This window comes from Quercus lobata, chromosome 4 (assembly GCF_001633185.2).
Source record: "Quercus lobata isolate SW786 chromosome 4, ValleyOak3.0 Primary Assembly, whole genome shotgun sequence".
NCBI lineage: Eukaryota > Viridiplantae > Streptophyta > Magnoliopsida > Fagales > Fagaceae > Quercus > Quercus lobata.
The window spans coordinates 52,296,401-52,316,884 of NC_044907.1; the positions used below are offsets into that span (position 1 = coordinate 52,296,401).

General features: G+C 33.9%; 1 protein-coding gene across 1 annotated transcript; it reads left to right on the plus strand.

Annotated features, from left to right (window-relative positions):
* Positions 1 to 1,928: 1,928 nt before the first annotated feature.
* LOC115987070 (protein SCAI homolog) lies at positions 1,929 to 16,666 on the plus strand. The gene is made up of 10 exons (XM_031110519.1): positions 1,929 to 2,303; positions 2,890 to 3,277; positions 4,675 to 4,881; positions 5,039 to 5,260; positions 5,392 to 5,458; positions 5,600 to 5,791; positions 12,788 to 12,879; positions 14,361 to 14,543; positions 14,635 to 14,771; positions 16,175 to 16,666. The coding sequence occupies exons 1-10, from the start codon at positions 2,146 to 2,148 to the stop codon at positions 16,407 to 16,409; spliced, it is 1,881 nt and encodes a 626-aa protein (XP_030966379.1). The 5' UTR covers positions 1,929 to 2,145; the 3' UTR covers positions 16,410 to 16,666.
* Positions 16,667 to 20,484: the final 3,818 nt, after the last annotated feature.

Sequence of the window (20,484 nt, forward strand, 5' to 3'; positions counted from 1 at the left end):
ATATATATATATATATATAGCCGTGTTGGAAACCGCCTTGGACGAAGCGTGTATATCTATGTTGTTTCCTATTCCTATTAGAATTCGGAAATCAATTAAGGGGCCCACCCAAATATATTTCCTACTCCTACTGGGTTTAGGAAAGCTATAATTATTACACCGTGTGCGTGTGTGCCACGCGATTTTTTTTTTTTTTTAAGTTAAAATTTGAAATTATGTTTTTAAGACATATATTGCCTTTTGTCAGTTTTGTGCCTTTGTGTGTACAACAATAATTTCCCAAACTTATTACTTAAGGAAAAAACCTCTCAAGGAGTACAATGCACGCCTGTACAAAAAGAAAGTCAATTTGGAATAAATAAAGCTCTATCCTATATTATAAAAAAGAGTACAAAAAGGGTTAAAATTTATTTTAATCCCTTTAACAAGAACCTTGTAGGTAAATTATAATTTCTTGGTGTCTCCAACTGAAATATCCAATGTTCAAACCCCTTTTCCCTAACTATTAAACTATTAAATACAAGTCAAAGAAAAAAGAAAAAAAAAGGGGAAATGTAATCAAGATAATATTGATGTAATCATGTATACCCAATTATAGTGTGAACTTATTTGATTTGGCCCATTTTGAGATCTATACTACTAAATCTAGCAAAATTGGACTTAGATTTGATAATCTGACCAAAATTTAAAGGAAAATACCTAATCCAAATATGAAAATTTTGACCTATATAGTAAAAACGGGTTGTTCCATGGCGCAACTTGTTTTTTAAACAAAATTTTTTTTTTTGGTGGTAAAAATAATACCATATGCTACCATGTAAATGTAACATAATGTCAATTATTTTTTTTTTTTGGAGAAATAATTACAACATAATGTCAATTATTGAAATATACTGATTACATTGAATTAAATAGCAGCCACCAACTAGTTATCTTTCTTGTTTTAGTACTCGTTTGGATACAACTGCTAGTGTCTACGTTTTGGCGTTTTCCTTCTCTTTCTTTTTTTTTGCTGGGGAAGAGCGTTTCACGTGATTATGCACTATTATTGGGTCCCGTGCACTGTTCACAGGACCCACAAGTCTTTTTATTCAGGAAAAAAAATTTAAAACTGGATCCCACAGTACTATTCACACATTTAAAAATTATTTTATTACAGTATTTTCAGTTTTTAGCAAAATAAACGGTATCCAAACACACTCTTACAATACAAATTTTGAAAGTATGAAATATCTTAGATTGAAACAATATTGAATACCTTCTCCTCCAACTATCGATGTAAAAAAGAAAAAGAAAAAGAAAAAGAAAGATTGAAACAACATCTCTACAATCTTTGGTGTGATAAATGTTAAGTGCTTTGGTCTAAACTCCAAGATTTTGCAATAAGACTCATAGGATCTTTGCTATTGTCAATTTCATCTGTTATAAGTGAACTAATATTTTTTTCACTATCTCAAAATGAAACAAAATTTGTATATGAGAGGATAAGAGTTGAAGGAATGGACCGTTGTCGCTTGAATTGCCACCAAAATAATGGCCATTTACTGTTCTATTTCTTTTTTCTTTTTTTTGTTTTTATATAAAAAATATATATATATATATATTTATAATGTTATAAATTTTTAATGTAAAAAAAAAAAAAAAAAAAAAAAAAAAACCAAAACTACATCATTTCGGGGCATTTAACCGTAAATTACCTAATTTTTTATGTGATAATATTATTAATACAATAATGAATTTAAATTATGTAAACTTAAGAATTGTGCAGTTTTAATAATAGCGTGTGAGTTAAAAAAAAAAAAAAAAAAAAAACCAAACCCGACCCTACCCGATTGCCATAATAGACTGTGACTGTGACTGTGACTGTGACCTGTGAGTGGAGCATTGAAGACGACCTCGTCGTTAAGGGATCTTCCTTTGAAATTGAAAAGCAATTAATCATTTACTCCAAAAACTCCTTTTTTTTTTTTTTACTTTAACCGGTAAATCTCCAGTTACTCTCACATTTTCCCTCGGAACTAACCGGTCAACCTCCTCCGTCTCTTCCTCCACTTCTCTTTCCATCTGATCAAACTCAGTCGCACACACAATGCCAACTTTATAATCAGAAAAAAACCGAAAGAGAAGAATTTCACAACTCAAAAAATGTCTCAGAATTCAAACACAAACGCAAACGCAAACACAAACAGTAACAGTAGTACCAGCAACGTGATTCCGGTGAGCGAATTGTATTGGTCATTGGTGGACAAAGCTGACAAGAAATTCTCTAAGATCAGAGACTTGCCCTATTATCAACGCAACAGGTTTTTCAATTTCCCTTTTCCACTGTTTTTTCTTTATTACATTTGACTTAGGGCTTTCTTTTTTTTTTTTGAAAATTGATTGCAATTGTTATAACATATGGTTACTTAACTATCAATTAAGTTTAGATTAGTATTGGTATCTTGTACCAGACTTAAATGCTAATCGTTGAATTTGGCTTTGAGTCTCAAATGGACATAACGATTTCATGACATTTTTCGCAACGGCTGAGTTGTCAGGTTTTTATTGGTTTGGTGCAAAAGGATCATCTCCATTTGAAATGTGGATATATTTCATGGTTTGGATTAAATATTACAAGTATAAAGGAGTACATATTGTCACTTTATTTAAAAATTTAAGAATGAAATGGAGAAGATATTTTTCTGTAGTTTTAAGAATACGGAATTGACCGAGTAGAAGTTAATAATTTTTGAAGAGAGACATTGTATTAAAATTAGTGCAAGGAGTCCACATATAGTGAATAATAATGTGATCTACAAGAGGATGGAATAAAATTTCATTATTTTGAAGAAACAAGCTATTTGTTATTGATAAAGTACTTGTTCTGTTTTTGTGGCTTCGTTTTAGGTATGATACATACTTCTATAAGGTATTCAAAGTGTACACGCAGTTGTGGAAGTTTCAACAGGAGAATCGGCAGAAATTGGTGGATGCAGGGCTTAAGAGATGGGAGATTGGTGAGATTGCGTCTCGGATTGCGCAGCTTTATTTTGGGCAGTACATGCGGACGAGTGAGGCGAGTTATTTGTCGGAGTCCTATGTATTCTACGAAGCAATATTGACTCGTGAATATTTCAAGGAGGGATTGTTTCAGGATGTCAATCTCGCGAACAAACAGTTGAGGTTTCTTGCTAGGTTTCTCATGGTGTGTTTAGTTTTGAACCGGCGGGAAATGGTTCACCAGTTGGTTAACCAGCTGAAAATGTTGGTTGATGAGTGCAAGAGGACATTCCAGGTCGTTTAACTTTTTAACTCTCTTTTGCATGCATGTTTCGGTTTTGAGCTTTATGGCTTTGTTGATACTCTCTCTCTTGAGGTTTGTGTTGATAGCTAATGAGAATTGAAATTACTTGTTGTGTTTTATATATAGTTTTGATTGTGAATTCATAGTTTTGAAAGTATGAATAAAAATGAAGGAATCGGCTCTGTGAATATACCATGGAAATGGTGTCATTGTGAATTTGACAATTTTGTCTTCCCATGGGAATTGGAATTTTCAAAAGCTCTTTGTTTTGTTTTTGGGTTTTCTGCCCCCCCCCCGGGGGCATTTTTTTCCCTCCTCAAATGTACTATTTATTGTGCAAATTCATCTTTGGAGATTGGGATCGTTCTAGGAAATGAGGGCCATCTCAATAAAATTTGAAGACAAAAAAATGGTCTCATTTATGATTCTATAACAGATCATGATGCAAATAGTAAAGAGTTTTGAGGAAAAACAATAGCAAATGCCAAAAGGTTTAAGAATAGTGGTTTAGTTTTGATGTGTGGAATTCTTGGCATCTTTCATAGGCTAACTTTAGTTATTATCGAGTCTTAGTATTAAGTTTCTTTGGGAAAAAAAGGTTGCTGGTTTAGTTTTAATAAAGGCTTACTAAATTATGGGTTGTTTATTTGGTTTAGAAGTTCTTAATTACCTTCCGTTATTATTAGGAAACCTAAAACGTTATTTAGGAGTCCTAGTCCTTCTAGTAGTAGTAGTGGCAATTTGCTAGGTCTATCTTACTTTGTTTCTTGTTATATTCACTATTTAGCACCAAAGAACCATCAAACTCATTCAAAATTCATTTCTTTTTATTACCTCACACTGCCTAAACCCTTAAACATCAATCCCTATTCAAGAACTCTAATTTAGTGTTGAATTCGTAAAGATCAGACATAAAAGTTGGTATTAGAGCATGTGGGTTCCAATTAGCTCAACTAGTAAAATATTTTGTCGTCAAATAAGAAATTTGAGATTTGTACCCTGTCTATATCAAAAGCCGATAGGTGTCTTGGATTGATAATAAAGAAAAATTATCATGGAGTAGATGCCATAGGTTGAAATTTTATTGTGTCTATAAAAAAAAATTGAAAAAAAAAATGGTAATAGAGCCCTTTAAGACTTATGTCTTGCGTTAGATCCTATACCATTAGATTTGGTGTTGATATTAAAAATTTTAAGTGGTCTCACTATAGATGAGGGATTCTTGTTTCCAAATGCTATGTAAATACAAGGGAAGCATGGAGCCATTCAATTTCAAAGTAATATGGCAATGCGTTCCTTAGAATTTAAATTTCCATGAATCTCAGCATAAATTTTTTTCACATTTGTTTGCAGAATTGACAGTATCTTTGGATAATTTTTGTTTCCAGGAAACTGACTTTAAAGAATGGAAGCTGGTGGTTCAGGAAATAGTTAGATTATTGAAAGCTGACACGGCTTTTATGAATATCAGGCCCTTGAGATATAGTCTTGTTTTGGACCCTCATCCTGATTCACTATCACATGATCTCCCATCTGTTCCATTGAGAAATTTAAGATTACGAGATGCAATATTGAGCAGCTACCATCATAATGAGGTATTACTATATTTCTTTTCTGCTTTCCACCATCATAAGTGTTTAATTGGAACTAATGTATATATTTTAACTAATCAAAAGATATTGTTCTATAGAGCATGTTAAATTATGTTTTAAATTTTCCTTTTTCTTGTCTTTGTTGTTCTTTCCTGATCAGGTCAAGTTTTCAGAGCTTACTCTTGACACTTTCAGGATGCTTCAATGTCTGGAGTGGGAGCCTAGTGGCTCATTTTATCAGTCAAGCAGTGCAAGAATTATCCAGAATGGAGCCTCGGGGTCTAGTCGTATGAACTACTCCCAGGATATTGCTGATCCTACTTTGCCACCTAACCCTCGGAAAGCCGTCTTATATCGTCCATCTGTTACACATTTCATTGCAGTAAGTATGCAGAATTCAGTTACCATTCTAGCACAATGATAAAGAATGTTAGATTAGGAGCTTTGGAGGATTATGTTTTGTGATTTTCTAGCATTCACAATGTTAAATGTGATTTAGCTTTCTATGGGCAGGTTCTGGCCACAATTTGTGAGGAGCTTCCCCCTGATGGAGTTCTTTTAATATATCTGTCAGCTTCAGGTACATAAATTCTTTTTATTTTTCAACTCATCGTTTCCACTTTTCGGTTTATTTGGAGTGTAAGTCCGTGAGGTGTTCATGCCTCTTATGTCATTTAAATTGCTTCAGAAGAGCTGGACTTACTATTTTCATCTACATCAGGTACTGGAACTTTTATTGACACAACAGGGAATTCTGCCAGGAATCTTCAGTTGCATGCTATCTACTCTGATGCAACCTCTGCTTCACCATTTGGCCCCCAATGTGATGTCTTGGACCCTTCTCAGAAAAGTCAAGGAGATTGTTTGCAACACCAATCTGGTTGCTTGCAATTTGGAACTCGTGGAAGTGGAGGTATTTTCTAAGAATTTCTTTGATAAACTCTCAATCTTTTACCATTGACTGAGATGCATTCTCCAATTTCCAATTATTTCATAGAACCCCCCTTTGAGGGATGTCTAGGTGATTCTGGTAGTTTCCATATATGTAGTATTTTATTTTTCAACTTTTATTGATTCCCTCTTACCCTCTTATAAGTGGTGTGTTTGTATGCCTTGAAGCTTCATGCATACCTTTGCACGTGACATTTTGTCCTCTAATATTTGAGATGGATTAAAGCTAGCAGCAAGCAAAGGAAAATAAACTAATTTCAAAGGTAGTCTGCTTTGTTATTTTAGTGTATAGAGAGAAATTGGAAAAAATCTTTAAGGATTACAATTGTTCATAATCAAAATTTGTTCCTTTTATTTTTTCTTTTTTAGGATTACACTTGTCTATAAATAGACCCTTGTTTTTTTTATTTTTTTTTTTAGCATTTTAGGAAATTGTTCAGCAGGCCAAATCTAGACTGCTTCAATTAGACATTTGACCTTTCCCTGTTTTAATAAAATTTTCATTCATTTGAAGAATATCTTCTTTAATTAGTATATGAACAAACATTAGTTCTATGTAATCCTTTAATTATCTTCTTCTTCTTCTGCATCTTCTTCTTTTTTTTCTTTTTTTTTGTGTGTGTGTGTGTGTGTGTGGCTAAAATGCATTATACTCCCTCTGAATTTGATGTTGTTGCCAAATTGATTTCACAAGTTTCAAAACTTAGAACTAAGACGTTGAACTCTCAAGTTATTGTCAATGTCACTCTTCTGTCATGAATCATCAATTGTTAGAACTTGGACTGAACTGTTAAGTGATGCAAAGTATGTCGTTTTATCATAAAAAATAGACATAATAAATGAAAATAAATATGGAAAAATCCAAAATTAATTCTCTCTTTCCCCCTCGTCTTCCTAATTTATTCCCCTGTTGGCACTGCCACCTCCAGCCTTTGATGATTCCATTATCTCCACCCCTAAGCTTTAATACATCTCATCCTCTATCAACTGCACTTTCCCCTTGCACTACCATTCCTAAAAGAAAATTTATTAAAAGAGAAGAAAGAGCACACCTGAAGTACATGGGTACTTGATACGCACCACAAATCATACGAGGAACTTAAGATGATTAACTTAAGATATGTTATAGCACGTTCAAGTCTTTCAAATGTCTTGCAATTGCGTGTTTTCCAAATAGTTCACATTATGTATCTCCAAAGATCACCATTCACCATTGCGATGGAACAAGCCAACCAATGAACTACCCTATTACGCATGATCCACTGCACCTGAAATAAACATTACACTAGAGACCATAACTCTCTGCTGATATCCCAATCTATAAGTAAATGATCAACAGAGTCCATCTTTTTTGCATGTACATCACCAAACCACAACAGTTAAGTTTCTTTTGTGTGTTATCTTTCATAATAATTTTTCATAAAGCAGCCGTCCAAGTGAAAAAAAGGTACTTAGCAGGAACTTTAACCCTCCAAATGTTTTTCCAAGGAAAAGAATTCATACCTCTAGCATAAAGCATGCTATAGGACTTACTGTTTGGGATTAACTGGATAATGCCAGGATCTATTGGGAGCTTAATGTTTAGTTGGAGGAATTGGTTCAGGAAGCATGGCTCGGATATGTGGAGCTTGGTGCCGGGTTGTTTGATGTGGACTGTTTGGAAGGGCTAGAATCGCCGTTCGTTTGAGGATATTGAATGCTCTTTGGATCAATTAAAATCTTTATTTGGTCATACTCTTTTGGATTGGTCTAGGGCTTGCGGTTCCTCACATTGTTCTGATATGTTTGAGTTTCTAGATTCTCTTAGATCTAGCATTTGATTCATTTGTATTCTTACGATACTTTGTGTTCATCATTGTTAGTACAGGTTTTCTTTCTTTATCAATAGTTTTGCATTCTTAACTATCAAAAAAATAAAAAGGAAAAAAAAGCTTGCTATAGGAATTTTCCTCAAATAACTTGCTTCTGGTTGGCATCCAACATATTTGGTCTTCAGCATCTCTTCTAATCTTTGTGGAATAGATGAGATTAAGAAAGTCTGCTAGCATATCCATCTATCAATTCTGAATAGCTCTAAAACCAAAGTAACATCCAACTGAAGGTTGCCTGCATTCCATCTTGTAACATCATCCAAGGTAGCCTCCCTCTGAGCAATTCCATACAAATCAGAAAATGCCTCCTTTAGAGAGCCCCTTCCCCACACCAATGGTCATGCCAAAAACAAACATTAGTGCCGTCATCAACCTCAAATTTAATGATTTTGGAAATTGTACACCAGTCCCTTCTAATATACTTCCAAACACATACTCCATAAGAAGTAAGAACCCCTACCAATCATCAAGCACCAACTAGCCCATTCACTGCCATCTTTTATCCACTAAATTCCTTCAAAGGGCATCTTTCTCTGTTACAAACACCAAAGCCGTTTACCTAATAAAGATTGGTTGAAAGATACCAAACTCCTTAGGCCCAATCCTCCATGTTGAATCGGTTCAAAAATCTTCCTTTAATTGAAAAGAAGGAATTTAACCTCCTCTCCCAAGTCCTAACCCACCCCATATAAGATCCCTTTGGAGCTTCTCAATATGTAGAGCAACACTTGAAGGAATTGGAAAAAGTGAAAGAAAATATGAAGGCAAACTAGATAGCATGGTCTTTATAAATATCCTTGAAACACAGTAGCACTCATCTTAAATTCTGAAGTCGTTCTGGATCATCTCCACAAAAATCAAGGTATCATCTGCAAATAAAAGGAGGGAACCATCAACAAACCATTATTTTTACTACGCACCTTCAAACCAGCAAGGTGCTGCCCCTCCACTGCTCTGTCCGACAACTTACTCAATTGCTCCATCATGATGACAAATAGCAATGGTGACAAAGGATCATCTTGACATGGTCCCCTCAAGCTGTCAAAGAAACCACGTGGGATTCCATTAATAAGAATTGAAAATCTAACTGTAGTGAAACAAAAACAATGTATCCAAGTTTTCCATTTCTCCCCAAATCTTCATCTTTCCAGAAAGTAGGGCAGAAAAGTCCAATATTGTGTTGTAGGCTTTCTCCAAATCCAACTTGCATAAAACTCCTGACGTGCTTGATTTCAATCTACCATTGAGACATTTATTTGCAATTAGGACTAAATCAAGAATCTGTCTTCCGTTTGGTAAAAGAATTAAGAATGAGAGTGGAGCTTCCCAAATATTGATTTCAACCTATTAGCCAACACTGAACACCCTTGTCAAAATTTGTAGATGGAGCCAATAAGACTAATTAGTCTATACCTTTTCTCTTGTGTTTGTAAAAGCATCAAGCGCACATCAACTCTTGTCCCTCCTAGAGCTTAGGTGTAAAACACAAGCACAAACATGTGTGTGATTGAAGTAAAGAGTATATTTTTCAAATATAATTATAGTAACCTTTATCATAAAATTCATAATAATTAAAAAAATTTAATAAACTCAAAATATTAATATATATTGCCTATTTACTCAAATGGTCAATGCAGTTGAACAAAGTCTATAAGTTTAATTTTTTACAAAAATTATTTCAATTCCTTGAGATTCTTTTCGTTTGACATGATTTTGATTCCTAAGAATACAAAATTCTCATGAGTTTGAATTCTTAAGAAATTAAGGCTTGTTTGGTAATGTTGTTTGAACAACAGTTTTCGTTGTTTAAACAACACAACACTTATTTCCACAACACTTTTTCATCCACACGTATTTTCACAACACTTAAACAAAGTTACTAGAAATCTATTATCAGACGGGCCCTAAATTTTAGTGTTTGGTAAATCCTGAGAATTGATTTCAAAAATACCAATAATTTAATATAAGTTGTTCGGTAAACTTATATTCTATTGAAGGGAAATGATTTTAGCCTATTTCACATACAAAATATTCACACCTATATACAATTTCATCTAAAATGAAAAAAAAAAGGGTGTCAAGTAAATATTATGAGTCTCATTAAGTCATCTCCTTACATACTACACCAAAAGAATAAAAAATGTTATGTTTATATATAAGATCAAAACATGTGTAGAACACCCATAAATTTTTATTAACAGGGTTAAAATCTGTACATTTTGTAACATAGCTGAAATAAGTTAGTTTGTTATGAAATAAAATCTTAGTGATAACTACCAAGTATATGAGTCAAAACAAAGCTCTATCTATTGGGTATATGAGTTTTTTTTTTTTTTTTTTTTTTTTTTTTTTTTTTTTTTTTTTTTTTTTTTTTTTTTTTTTTTAAAAAACACTACATAAGTATCAGCCAATTTGATGCAAAAATAAATAGATAAATAAATCTGGAAAAAAAATTTTAATGTTAAGGTTTTTTATCTTTGAAGAAAAAATATACGTTAAATAAAGAAATCTGTCATTATGAAAAAAAAATCAATATGATTCACTCAAAAATAAAAACTATCAATTTGGAGAAAAAAATCCTAAGTGCAAGAAGCAATTTTAATGATTCCCACTTAAGCATAATGCATGAGAGATCAAAATTCCTTTGTTTTAGGTTAGAGTTCTGTAAGGACACGATTCCTTTGCGGCCCACTAACATTTTTGGGCTCACGCAATAAAGGTCCCTCACAATATGATTTGTAGAGAGTGGGCTTGAAAAGCTAGCCGCTGGCCAAGTGGCGATGCCCGGTCATGGCTTTAGAGGAAGCTCTAAGGCGTCGTACCCCGTGGGATGGAGCTCCTCGAAGCTGATCTGAGGACCTTTTGAGATCTTATCCCGGTTACCCAACGGCGGGATTTCTTCCGTGAAGTCCAGTCTGGTTGAGATGTTTCCCCACGTAGTCTTTCTTTCTTATTTGGGGCTGGGCTCCCCCCTGTGATTTACTTACTTCCTTATTTTATACTAGCTTGCATTCGCTATCCTTCGTCCACGTGTAGGGTCAGTCTTTACAAACACTGACATTTGTCCCATCAGTCCAATCCCGGAATTGTTGGGGATGGTTTGATAAAACTGCAGAGTACGGCTCTGTCAGGCGCTGGGTCTTATCTGGAAGGGTAGTAAGGATAACCTCCCCAAGGTATCTTGGATCTCCTTACGAATTTCGTCCCTATACCAGTTTCACCCCTTTGTTCTGGTGGGACTATGGATCTGCCGAGGACTACACTGTCCTCGGCTGCCTCCCAAAATTCTTTTGTGCTCTGCGTTGTAGAGCTTGGGCCACAGCTCTCCTCGGATTGGGCCTTCGGACTCTCTAAGGGCAAATGGGCCTGGTCCACGAATTGTTGGGCCCCACAAGTTCAGAATCCATAAATTCTAGAAATAATTGAAATATCCTGTGATTTTCTAACTCTCACCATAAGGTTCAAAAGAACATCTATAATTTACGAAACTCCCAAGAATTATGAGTTCTCCCTTTAAATTCCTATCAACTGAACACTTCCAAAAAAATTTTATATAGAAAATTTGAAAATGATTATCAATGGATAATATGATAACAATTTTGTCTTATAAAGTTTAGTCATGAACGGTCTCCTTCATACTAAGCTTGAGTGGTGTTTAGTTTTACAGAGTTACTCATGTTTTTCAATTTCTGTTTGATCTTTGTAATTTGGGGTTTTGATTATACTGCCCCCATAGTACTTTCCCACTGTAATTGGGTTGGCTTTGTTTTTTAATAAATTTTTTCCATTACTTATCAAAATAAAGTTTAAATGTAAACATTTTAGATAATTTGATTATGCTTTATATAGCAAAAGACCGAAAAGCACAAGAATAATAAATTATCCTTGTTTGTGTCTTTTTATTTGTAGACAAAAAATTATATGATAGTACCAATATTTTGGGTTCTATTCCATTCTGGATGGAATATATTGTTGCGGTACATGAACCATTGTATTAGTCATTCATTTTGGGCAGAATATGCATTCTGGATTGAAATTGCTTTTATGGCTTTCTTATAATTTTTTTAATAAGAAAGAAACCAACTTTTTATGAACTTTTTTTGCTTGTTAATTATGTATGAGATGTTTTAAAAAAAAAATTTGTATGAGATTTTGTGAACTTTTAGTTTGTTTAATTATGTCTGAGATTTTATGAACCTTTGTATTTTGTTTTGTTTTTATAATATTTATAAATGCTATATCTTTTATGAATTTATGTTGGTTAATAACATGGCATGAATTATATAGAATGAACTTATTATATTGTTATTGTTATATATAGCGGTAATCCCCGAAATAGTACTTTAGTATGTACTGGAACCGAGATATTAAATTCCAATAGCCAAATCCGAAATGGACTCCTGAACAGAATTCAAAAATTTGGATAGTACTACACTTAAGAATAATGTTTGTATAACAAATTAATAGTCCATGCCATTTCCCTCATGATTGTGGTGTTAGTTTTGATGATTCACATTTTTCAACATAAAGGTAAAAAAACGCACCTGCGTGCTTTGTTTTTCTTCAAAAAAATCAGAAAAAAGCGTGCTTAAGTGTGTTTCATTAAATGAGTTTAGATCTTGGGCTTTGACCTTTGATGTTTTGAGTTTTAAGTGTGCCTAAGCATGCTTTTAACAACTCTATTTCTATTTGACCGTTAAAAGAATCCACAATAATTCCCATGGCAAACTCACATGGGTTAAACCAAGTGAAAAGGGTGATTAAAGTATTCAGCCAATACCCATTTGATAGGTTTGGAGCTTTGCTCGTTGTTCCTATAAGTTGAAGATTACATGAATGAGATGATGAAAAGTGATGTATGCTTGAATTAAAAAAAAAAAAATTTGGAAAGGCTGAACTAGTAGAGCCAGGTATTCTGTGTCTAGTGTTTGATAATACAGTCCTATTTGATTAATGTTATGATAGCTGCTTTACCATGTCATTAGTACATGAAATCTCAAACAATGAGTTTGCTTTTGAATCATTTCGCCCATGATTTTTCTGGGACTATAACACTATTTTTCTAACATGAAATAACCTTTTTCCAGGATTAAACTGCATTTACCCTAGTGACTTTGTTCCGTTTACAAGAAGGCCACTTTTTTTAATTATTGACAGTGACAACAGTGCAGCATTCAAGGCAAGTCTCATGCTCTGCATTTTTGATATCATGAGTTTTACATTTATATACCATATGCAAAGTAATAAGTATTTCCCTCTCCCCCAACTATCAAATTATATATTTAAAAAAGTATTTATTTCCGAAGTTTAAAATTGTTGATATAAAGAGGATTCTGAAAAAAGAGATGGTGTTGGACAGATTGATGGTTAATAGAAGTTGAGGTTTTTTTTTTTTTTTTTTTTTGGGGGGGGGGGGGGGGGGGGGGGGGGGGGGGGGGGGGATGCATTGTCTCCAAAAGCCATATGTTAAGAAAAGTTTTTTATTATTATTTTTTAAATGCCCAAATGTTGGCCTAGGTTGGTCTCATGGTGGTGGTGACTGGTTTGATGGGTGATATAGCTTGGATGGCGGCTTGGGGTATAGTTTGCATGTTGGTTTTGTGTGTGGCTGTTTTGGGATGATTTATGGGTGGGTTTGGTGGTGGTGATGTGGGTCTCAGTTTTAGTGGTGGGGTCTCAGTTATGTGATTGGGGCTGGATTGAGTAGCCTTGAGTATGCACTGGGTTTTTGGGTGCTTTTGGTTTGTGGGTTTGCCTTATATGGGTGGTTGGTTGAGGCTAAAATTGTGGCTGGTGATGGCTTTTTGATGGTGCTGGGTGCTGGCTAGTTGGAGATTTCAGGCATGGTGTGTTTGATGGAGTTTCATGGGAATTTAGAGTGGGTTTTTGATAGAAGAAAAAAAGGAAAAAGGGCATGCTGTGTACGAATTACCATGTTTTCCTGGTTTATACCATTTTTACTTGTCCTTATTTAGTGAGAATCAGATTGATATGTGTTCAGAATCAAGTCCTCAAAGAATATCTTTCCAACATGATCTTGGTGAAGCAGATGTACCAATTGATCTCAATGTGTCTTAAACCAGCTCAAATTTTAATTTTGAGTTCAGCATGTGCAGCACCTTTGAACATGAATCTTGTTCAGCTCATGAGGTTTTCTCTAATGGAACACTTCTTCCATTTAAACTTAAAGAGAGATTTTCTGCTTCCAAAGAAATCTGTAGCAGTGGTTGACATCCCCTCGTGTGTCCAAAGGAGATGGCCAGGGTTTAAATCCCCACTCTCCCAATTATTGAATTATTATAACAAAAAAAAAAGAAATCCATAGCAGTGAAATTCTGATGATAGTAAAATCGTGTTAAGATACAATTTCAAAATGGATAATTAATTAATTTTTATTTTAACTTTTGTCAGCTTGGCCACATCAATAGAATAATGCAGAAATTGTGTCTTGAAGACACAAGTTTAAGCTCAGAAATACATGATGTAAAAATAGCACCAGATTTTCAGTTATTTTTTAAATCAGCACAATATTTACATTTTTTTTTTGAAAATGCACTATTTTCCCCCCTAAAGCCACGTTTATTTAGAGTCACTGCCAAACAACTTCAATTTATTGCTAAACTCATGAGAAGTAATCGTCATGGTCATAATTATGTGCAGGCTATAGTTGGAGCAGAAAAAGGAGAGCCAGTTGCTATGCTCCTATCTCCAAGCTCTTCATCTCCCATTGCTGCTGCTGATTCCTCACGTCACACAAGTGGAAGGCTATTCACCATTTTTCTCACTGCTCCGTTGCAGGCTTTCTGTCTGCTACTTGGTCATTCAGGTTCTGATATTGATATGGTGTGTAATGGACAACTGTCCCCTCACTTGATGCTTTATAGTTTTTTTCTTTTTTTTTTCAAAATAAATTTATAGAAACAAAATGTTTCAGGATTTGTTTAACAAGGCTGAGAAGCTGCTTTCCTCATCATTAAATGCTTGGGGATCAGCTTTGGCAACATCAAACACTCTAAATCCTGTTTGGGCACAGACCCTGAGTGATCCATTCCTAAGACGACTTCTCTTAAGGTATTTTTCATTTGTTCATAATGTTCTTTTCCAAAGCTTGAAATTTTGGGGATGCACAAAGTAGAAAGTTTCATGACCTCTCTCTCTCTCTCTCTCTCTCTATATATATATATATATATATATGTATATTTATTTATTTATAAATTTTCTTTAGCCTCTCCAAAATTAGGGGTAAGGTTGCCCATTAATCACCTCTCTAAAATCTTGCAAAAGCGAGAATTTTGTGAACTAAGTACAATTTTTCCTGCTTTTTTCTTCCTCCTTTTTTTGTGCCTATTAGATTACCTAAGACCTAGCTATGCTGCAACCCACTGCTTATTAATCCTAGACCCCACAGAAGCGAGATCCTTGTGCACTAAATACAACTATTTTTTGAACCAAGTGGAATTTTGACCAATTAATAGACCATATATGAACTTTCTTAATATTGCAGTTCTGTTTTAGTGTGTGTTTTATTTATTTGTTATTTTTTAAGGTGGTAATTATGGTCTTATTGAGCAATAAATAATACACAGTTCATGACTGGCTTAGGTAGGTATTGTTAACACTTCTTAGATGCGATTTGCTTGTGGATTATTAAAATTATTGGTGAGAACAGAGTTGAAAGAATTTGCATTAGAAAGACATTGTACTTGCAAAATTGATGACTATTTATGTAATGCTGAAAGCAGATATTAATTCGTGGTACAGGACTTGCCAAAAAATTGCTTGCTTATTGGTATAATTTCCAATCCTGATCAATAAAAATGTCTATATGAATATGATATTATAAATATGACTTTCGTTTATTTGTAGATTGTGTATTGTTTAATTTTATTTTCTGTATGTTGATACTAGATGCCTGCATGTATTTTATTTGTATCACGTAATTATTGTTGTAAGTTGGCGACTCAAAATTTTCATTGTGATATTTAAATTGGCTGCGGCTTTTTTCATCTAGTCTAAAAGTGTAAAATGGTGGCCTGTTTTTGTATTAACTCAGAAGTAGTGTTTTAAGTCTAGATTCATCATTCAGCAATATATTTGATGACTTGAATATGATAATGAAAAGTATAGTGATACACACTTTACCACAACTTGCACATCTCATGTGATAATTGGATTACATTTCACCAAGTACTAGTGGTGGATCTATGTGTAAGTGATATAATCCAATCACAGGTTGACACGTGCAAGTTGTGGTAAAATGTGTGGTCGTAGAAGAATTAGAAATTTAGAATGATGGATTTCTTCTTGTGAGCATGCATTTGCAAGTTTCACATTCATACATCTCTCTATGCATTAAATATGTAGATTTCTTTTTTGAGACAAATGTCTTAAAAGAAAATTTATTTATTTATATTTAGTTTTCTTTTTAATGCTTATAAATAAGTTAAAAACACAAGCCTCGGGGTTTCTTGCAGATTCCTCTTTTGTCAGGCAGTCCTAACGCTATATGCCCCAACCTTCAATAAGAAGGAATTCCATCCTATGTGTATGCCCCCTCTTCCGGTGTCTGTCCTGCCAACAACCACCAATTCTCAAATGGTCGTAATGCAGATTGCAAGCATCTTTAATGCAGTGAACAATTTTATCTTCTCTGAAGAAGTGGTGCTTCCTGAAGATAAACATGATGACACTGATGCGATGTCCAATTGATGTACATATCTTGCAGAATATGAACTTCCAAGTTTAAAATGTGTTTTTATTTGTGGGTTTTGTAATCTTTTCATGAAAATGATCCTAGCATCTTAGGATGGGTTCTGTGCAGGAAAATAATTGCACAAATACAGAGCTTCCAGGTTGTGAATTTGTTATTTGTGTAGAACAACTGGGTGATGTTGATATTTTTTGAGTGGAGAAAAAAAAATTCAGTATGGATGCAATTTCGTGACATTCAGTGAAATGTAGATAAATAAAAATATTTTCTTACTAAAAGAGCAAAGAAAAATAACTTCCTGAAGGATCAGCCCTCTGGTGCAGCTTCCAGGTGTTTTACCCTTTTGTAACTAACTTACCTGAATATTATTTGCTTGATGTAAATGACTATATACGAATCTGCAATTTCATTCCAGATGTGTGGCACTATGGCAGTGTCAAATTCTGTATTAGATATCAACTTGATTGCTTCAATTGAAATGTCAAAATAGTTATTGGAACAAAGTGTGGTCGTTGAGAATTTATTAGATCGGACCATACAGATGGTGCCATGGTGGCACATGAGACAAGACAATCATGTTCCTGCATCCCTTATCAAAAGAATTTTTGAAGTCATTTTATTTTGTTTATTGGTTTGTTGACAACCGCATTGGACACCTACGGTTGTGTCCTGCAACGGCAGTTGGTTCAGTTTGGTGGTGGTCAACTCCGTTGGCGTTGGGCCATCATCAAAAGCCCTAATAGCAACACCTACATGCAGTTCAATGGATTTGTGAATGTTTCATATGATGCCCGTAAGAAAGGGGAAAAAAAAGGGGCCTAACATGCAACTAGTACATTTCTAGATTGTGACATCATACGAAGCAAGCTTGCAACGTAAGGTGATTTGAGGTGGTATTGCCAGTTTTCTAACAAGGTTGTTAGGTATTTTTTTCGATTAAATACAATATAATTTCAATCTATGGTGTTTACTTCATGATGAATTCTAATATATGAATTTGGATCGTGCAAATATTGTATAGGTGTGTGAACATTATTACATTATGTTTACTTGGGTTATGTTAAAAAAAAAAAAAAAAAAAACGAGGTTTACCAGACAGCATGGCGCAACCTACCATCATATTTGATATAGCTCAAAGTCTAAGATAATACGCAAATGAAATATAAGATTTCATTCAAAAATTCTCTTTTATGGTAAGAACTAAAGTTATAACATGCGAGTAACTAGATTTCTCAAGTGATAACGTCAACTCAATCGAACTTATGACCCACATCATAGATGCAGCCGCGCAAGCATGTACATGGGAATGGAATATCCGGAATTGATGTGCATGTTGCTGGTATTGATGGAAACTCACGTACTTACATATATGGGAGGACTTCAAGTCCAAACCATGCAATAGGATTCAAGTGAACTTTCATGGTAAAAAAAAGTGTAGTCTTTTTGACTGTTTCTAAATATGAGTTGGTGTTCTCAATTTGAATTTGATTTGGATCATAAAATATCATTTATCTCTCACAGAATATTGTTTTCATTTTAGTGAAGCATGCACCTATCTGAAATCATTGATATCTTTAAAATAAATGGCCTTATTGGAAATATTGGCCACCTTTCCTCATTTTTCTCTCTTTATTACACAATAAATATATATATATATATATATGTTCAAAGAGATTCTTTTGGTCTTTTGGCTTTTAGTCATTTCAAAGTCTACTATTGCTACTCCATGCGTAAATGATGTTTTGGTTCAAAGATATTCTTTTGACTTTAAGTCTTTTCAAGCTTTCTTTGGTTATTTGTTTTGGAGAATCAGACAAGACTCCTGTTGTTGAAGATTTTAAGTCAAAAAGTGAAAAAGCACTGTTCACAGATTATTATTCATAGTTACTGTTTACCATTCACTTTTATTGTTCATGGTACTGTTCACTCCGAATTTTTGCCTATTTAAGGGGGGTTGTCCCTTATGTTAAACCAAGTTTTAAGTTCAGTTCTAGAGCCAGAATTCTCTTTAGGACTACTACTACTCTCCTTTAGAACTTCTCTCTAGAATTACCACTGTTCCCACTATTTCCCTACGAAGCCTTGTAGCTAGAACTAGTTCAAGCCTTGTAACTGATAAACTGTTGAGATCTTGTAACTACTACTGTAAGTTCTGCTACTTATTTTCAATATTAACTACTTTCAGTTTTCAATTTGTTCAATACTTTAAATTGTTTTGATCTATACTGTTTGACTAGTTCTACCGCCTTATTATTGTTTTAAATTACTTTGATTATATCTGCAATACTGCCTTCTTGGTTGGTTCTACTTTGTTTATTTTCAGTATATTATTACTGTGCTTCCGCCTTCAGCGTCGTGTCCCTTCCCCCTTTGTGGTATCATAGCAAATTCTTTTCTGGCCGGTGATAGTGTTATTGTGTTCTCTGTTGTCCATTTGTGTCTATTGATACTCCTTTGTTGTGTTCCCTTTTTACCATCATTGGCGCCACCTTAGTCGTAAAGTGAATTCCCAGAATTGAATTGTAAGGCTCGTTTGAGCTAGGAGAGCGTGTAGGGCATGAGAGGTATAGGGTTGGTTAGGGTATGTGTAACGAAATGCAATGGTATTAAGAAAAACATGATAATTGAGTGTTAAAACTAGGATAGTATGGATAGATTATGGAGATCCAACTCTTCTGTCAGCTCCAGGATTGGTTGTCCTCCTGATATTGTAAATGAAGAAGATCACACTATTGAAGAAAGTGAGATTCCTGATTTCCAGAAATGGAATATCCCTAAAATTGATATCTGTTTATAAAACTAGTTTTGTTGAAACTGCTTTTCATTCTGCTTATAAAGTTAGAATTGTTGAACAAACATTTTCTATTTCAAGAACTCATGAAAAATGTTGTTGGTTTTCAAAGAAGAATATTGGTGAATTTATTGCTAAAAAATTCAGTTATTTGCATATTGGTCTTGTTCAAGTTGCTATTAAACCACTCACCCAGAAGAGTATTATTGCTTCTGTTCTCATGTGTTTAAGAGATGCTAGATTTAAGAACTTTAAAGATAGCATTCTTGGTATGATAACTACTTCTTTATATGATGGTCCTGTGTATTTTAACTATTATCCTGATCTTACTCTTGCTTTGGATGATTCTAATTAATATTGTTAAAGTTTTAACTTTGAATATTGCTTCATCTAGTTATCACAGGGAAGAAGGTAGTAAGCCTTTTGCTTTGATTTACCGTATTTATTACAGATTGTTAGGTACTCAATTGAATCCTGGTGCTTGGAGCAATAGAGAACTTGCTGGTAAAACCATGTTAATTCAATGTTCAACTCCTGATGCTAAAGTTCAAGTTCCAAAAATGATTCAATGGCAAGATGTTAAACTTCCCAATGAATGGTTGTTGGAACAAGAATCTCCTCTTGCTAAACTTGTTTTTGATGAATTAGATCTCACTCATATTCAACAATATCTTGATGGTACTGTTAAAATAAGTTTTCAAAACAATCAACCCTTGAGGATCAACGAAGGAAGACATTCCTTTGTTGGATCTGAAAGTATTTCAAAAAGAGATCAAGATCTTAATGAATTTTTGCAAAAGAGTTTTGAAAAACCTAATTTGAAGCTAAAAGGTGTTTCAAGTGGTAACTCCCAAGTTAGCACTCCTTTTTACTCTACTAAAGCAGAATCTTCCTCTCCATATGGCAGAACTGCTAATGAAGAAGAAGAAGAAGTTAAACCTATGTCACCATCTTTTTTTGATTTTCAAACAATTGTTGAAACCCCTGTTTTTGAAAGTCAATTAAGAGTTTTAAATGTTTTGAATGAAAGCTTTGAAATTGATATGGTTTCCCTATATAATGAGTTCATGCTTGCAAAAAACTAGAGATAAAAGAAAATATTACCAAAGTACTTTTGCCCAATCTGAAAAAGATTGAGTTACAAGGAAATGGAAAGAAAAGATGAACCAGTTGAAAAAACACTTTTTTTTTTTTGGATTTTCTTGAAAATCATTATGTTTCAAAAGATGAAGTTTCAAAAAATCATTTGAATGTGATAAAGAAATCAAATTTTGTTAAAGAAG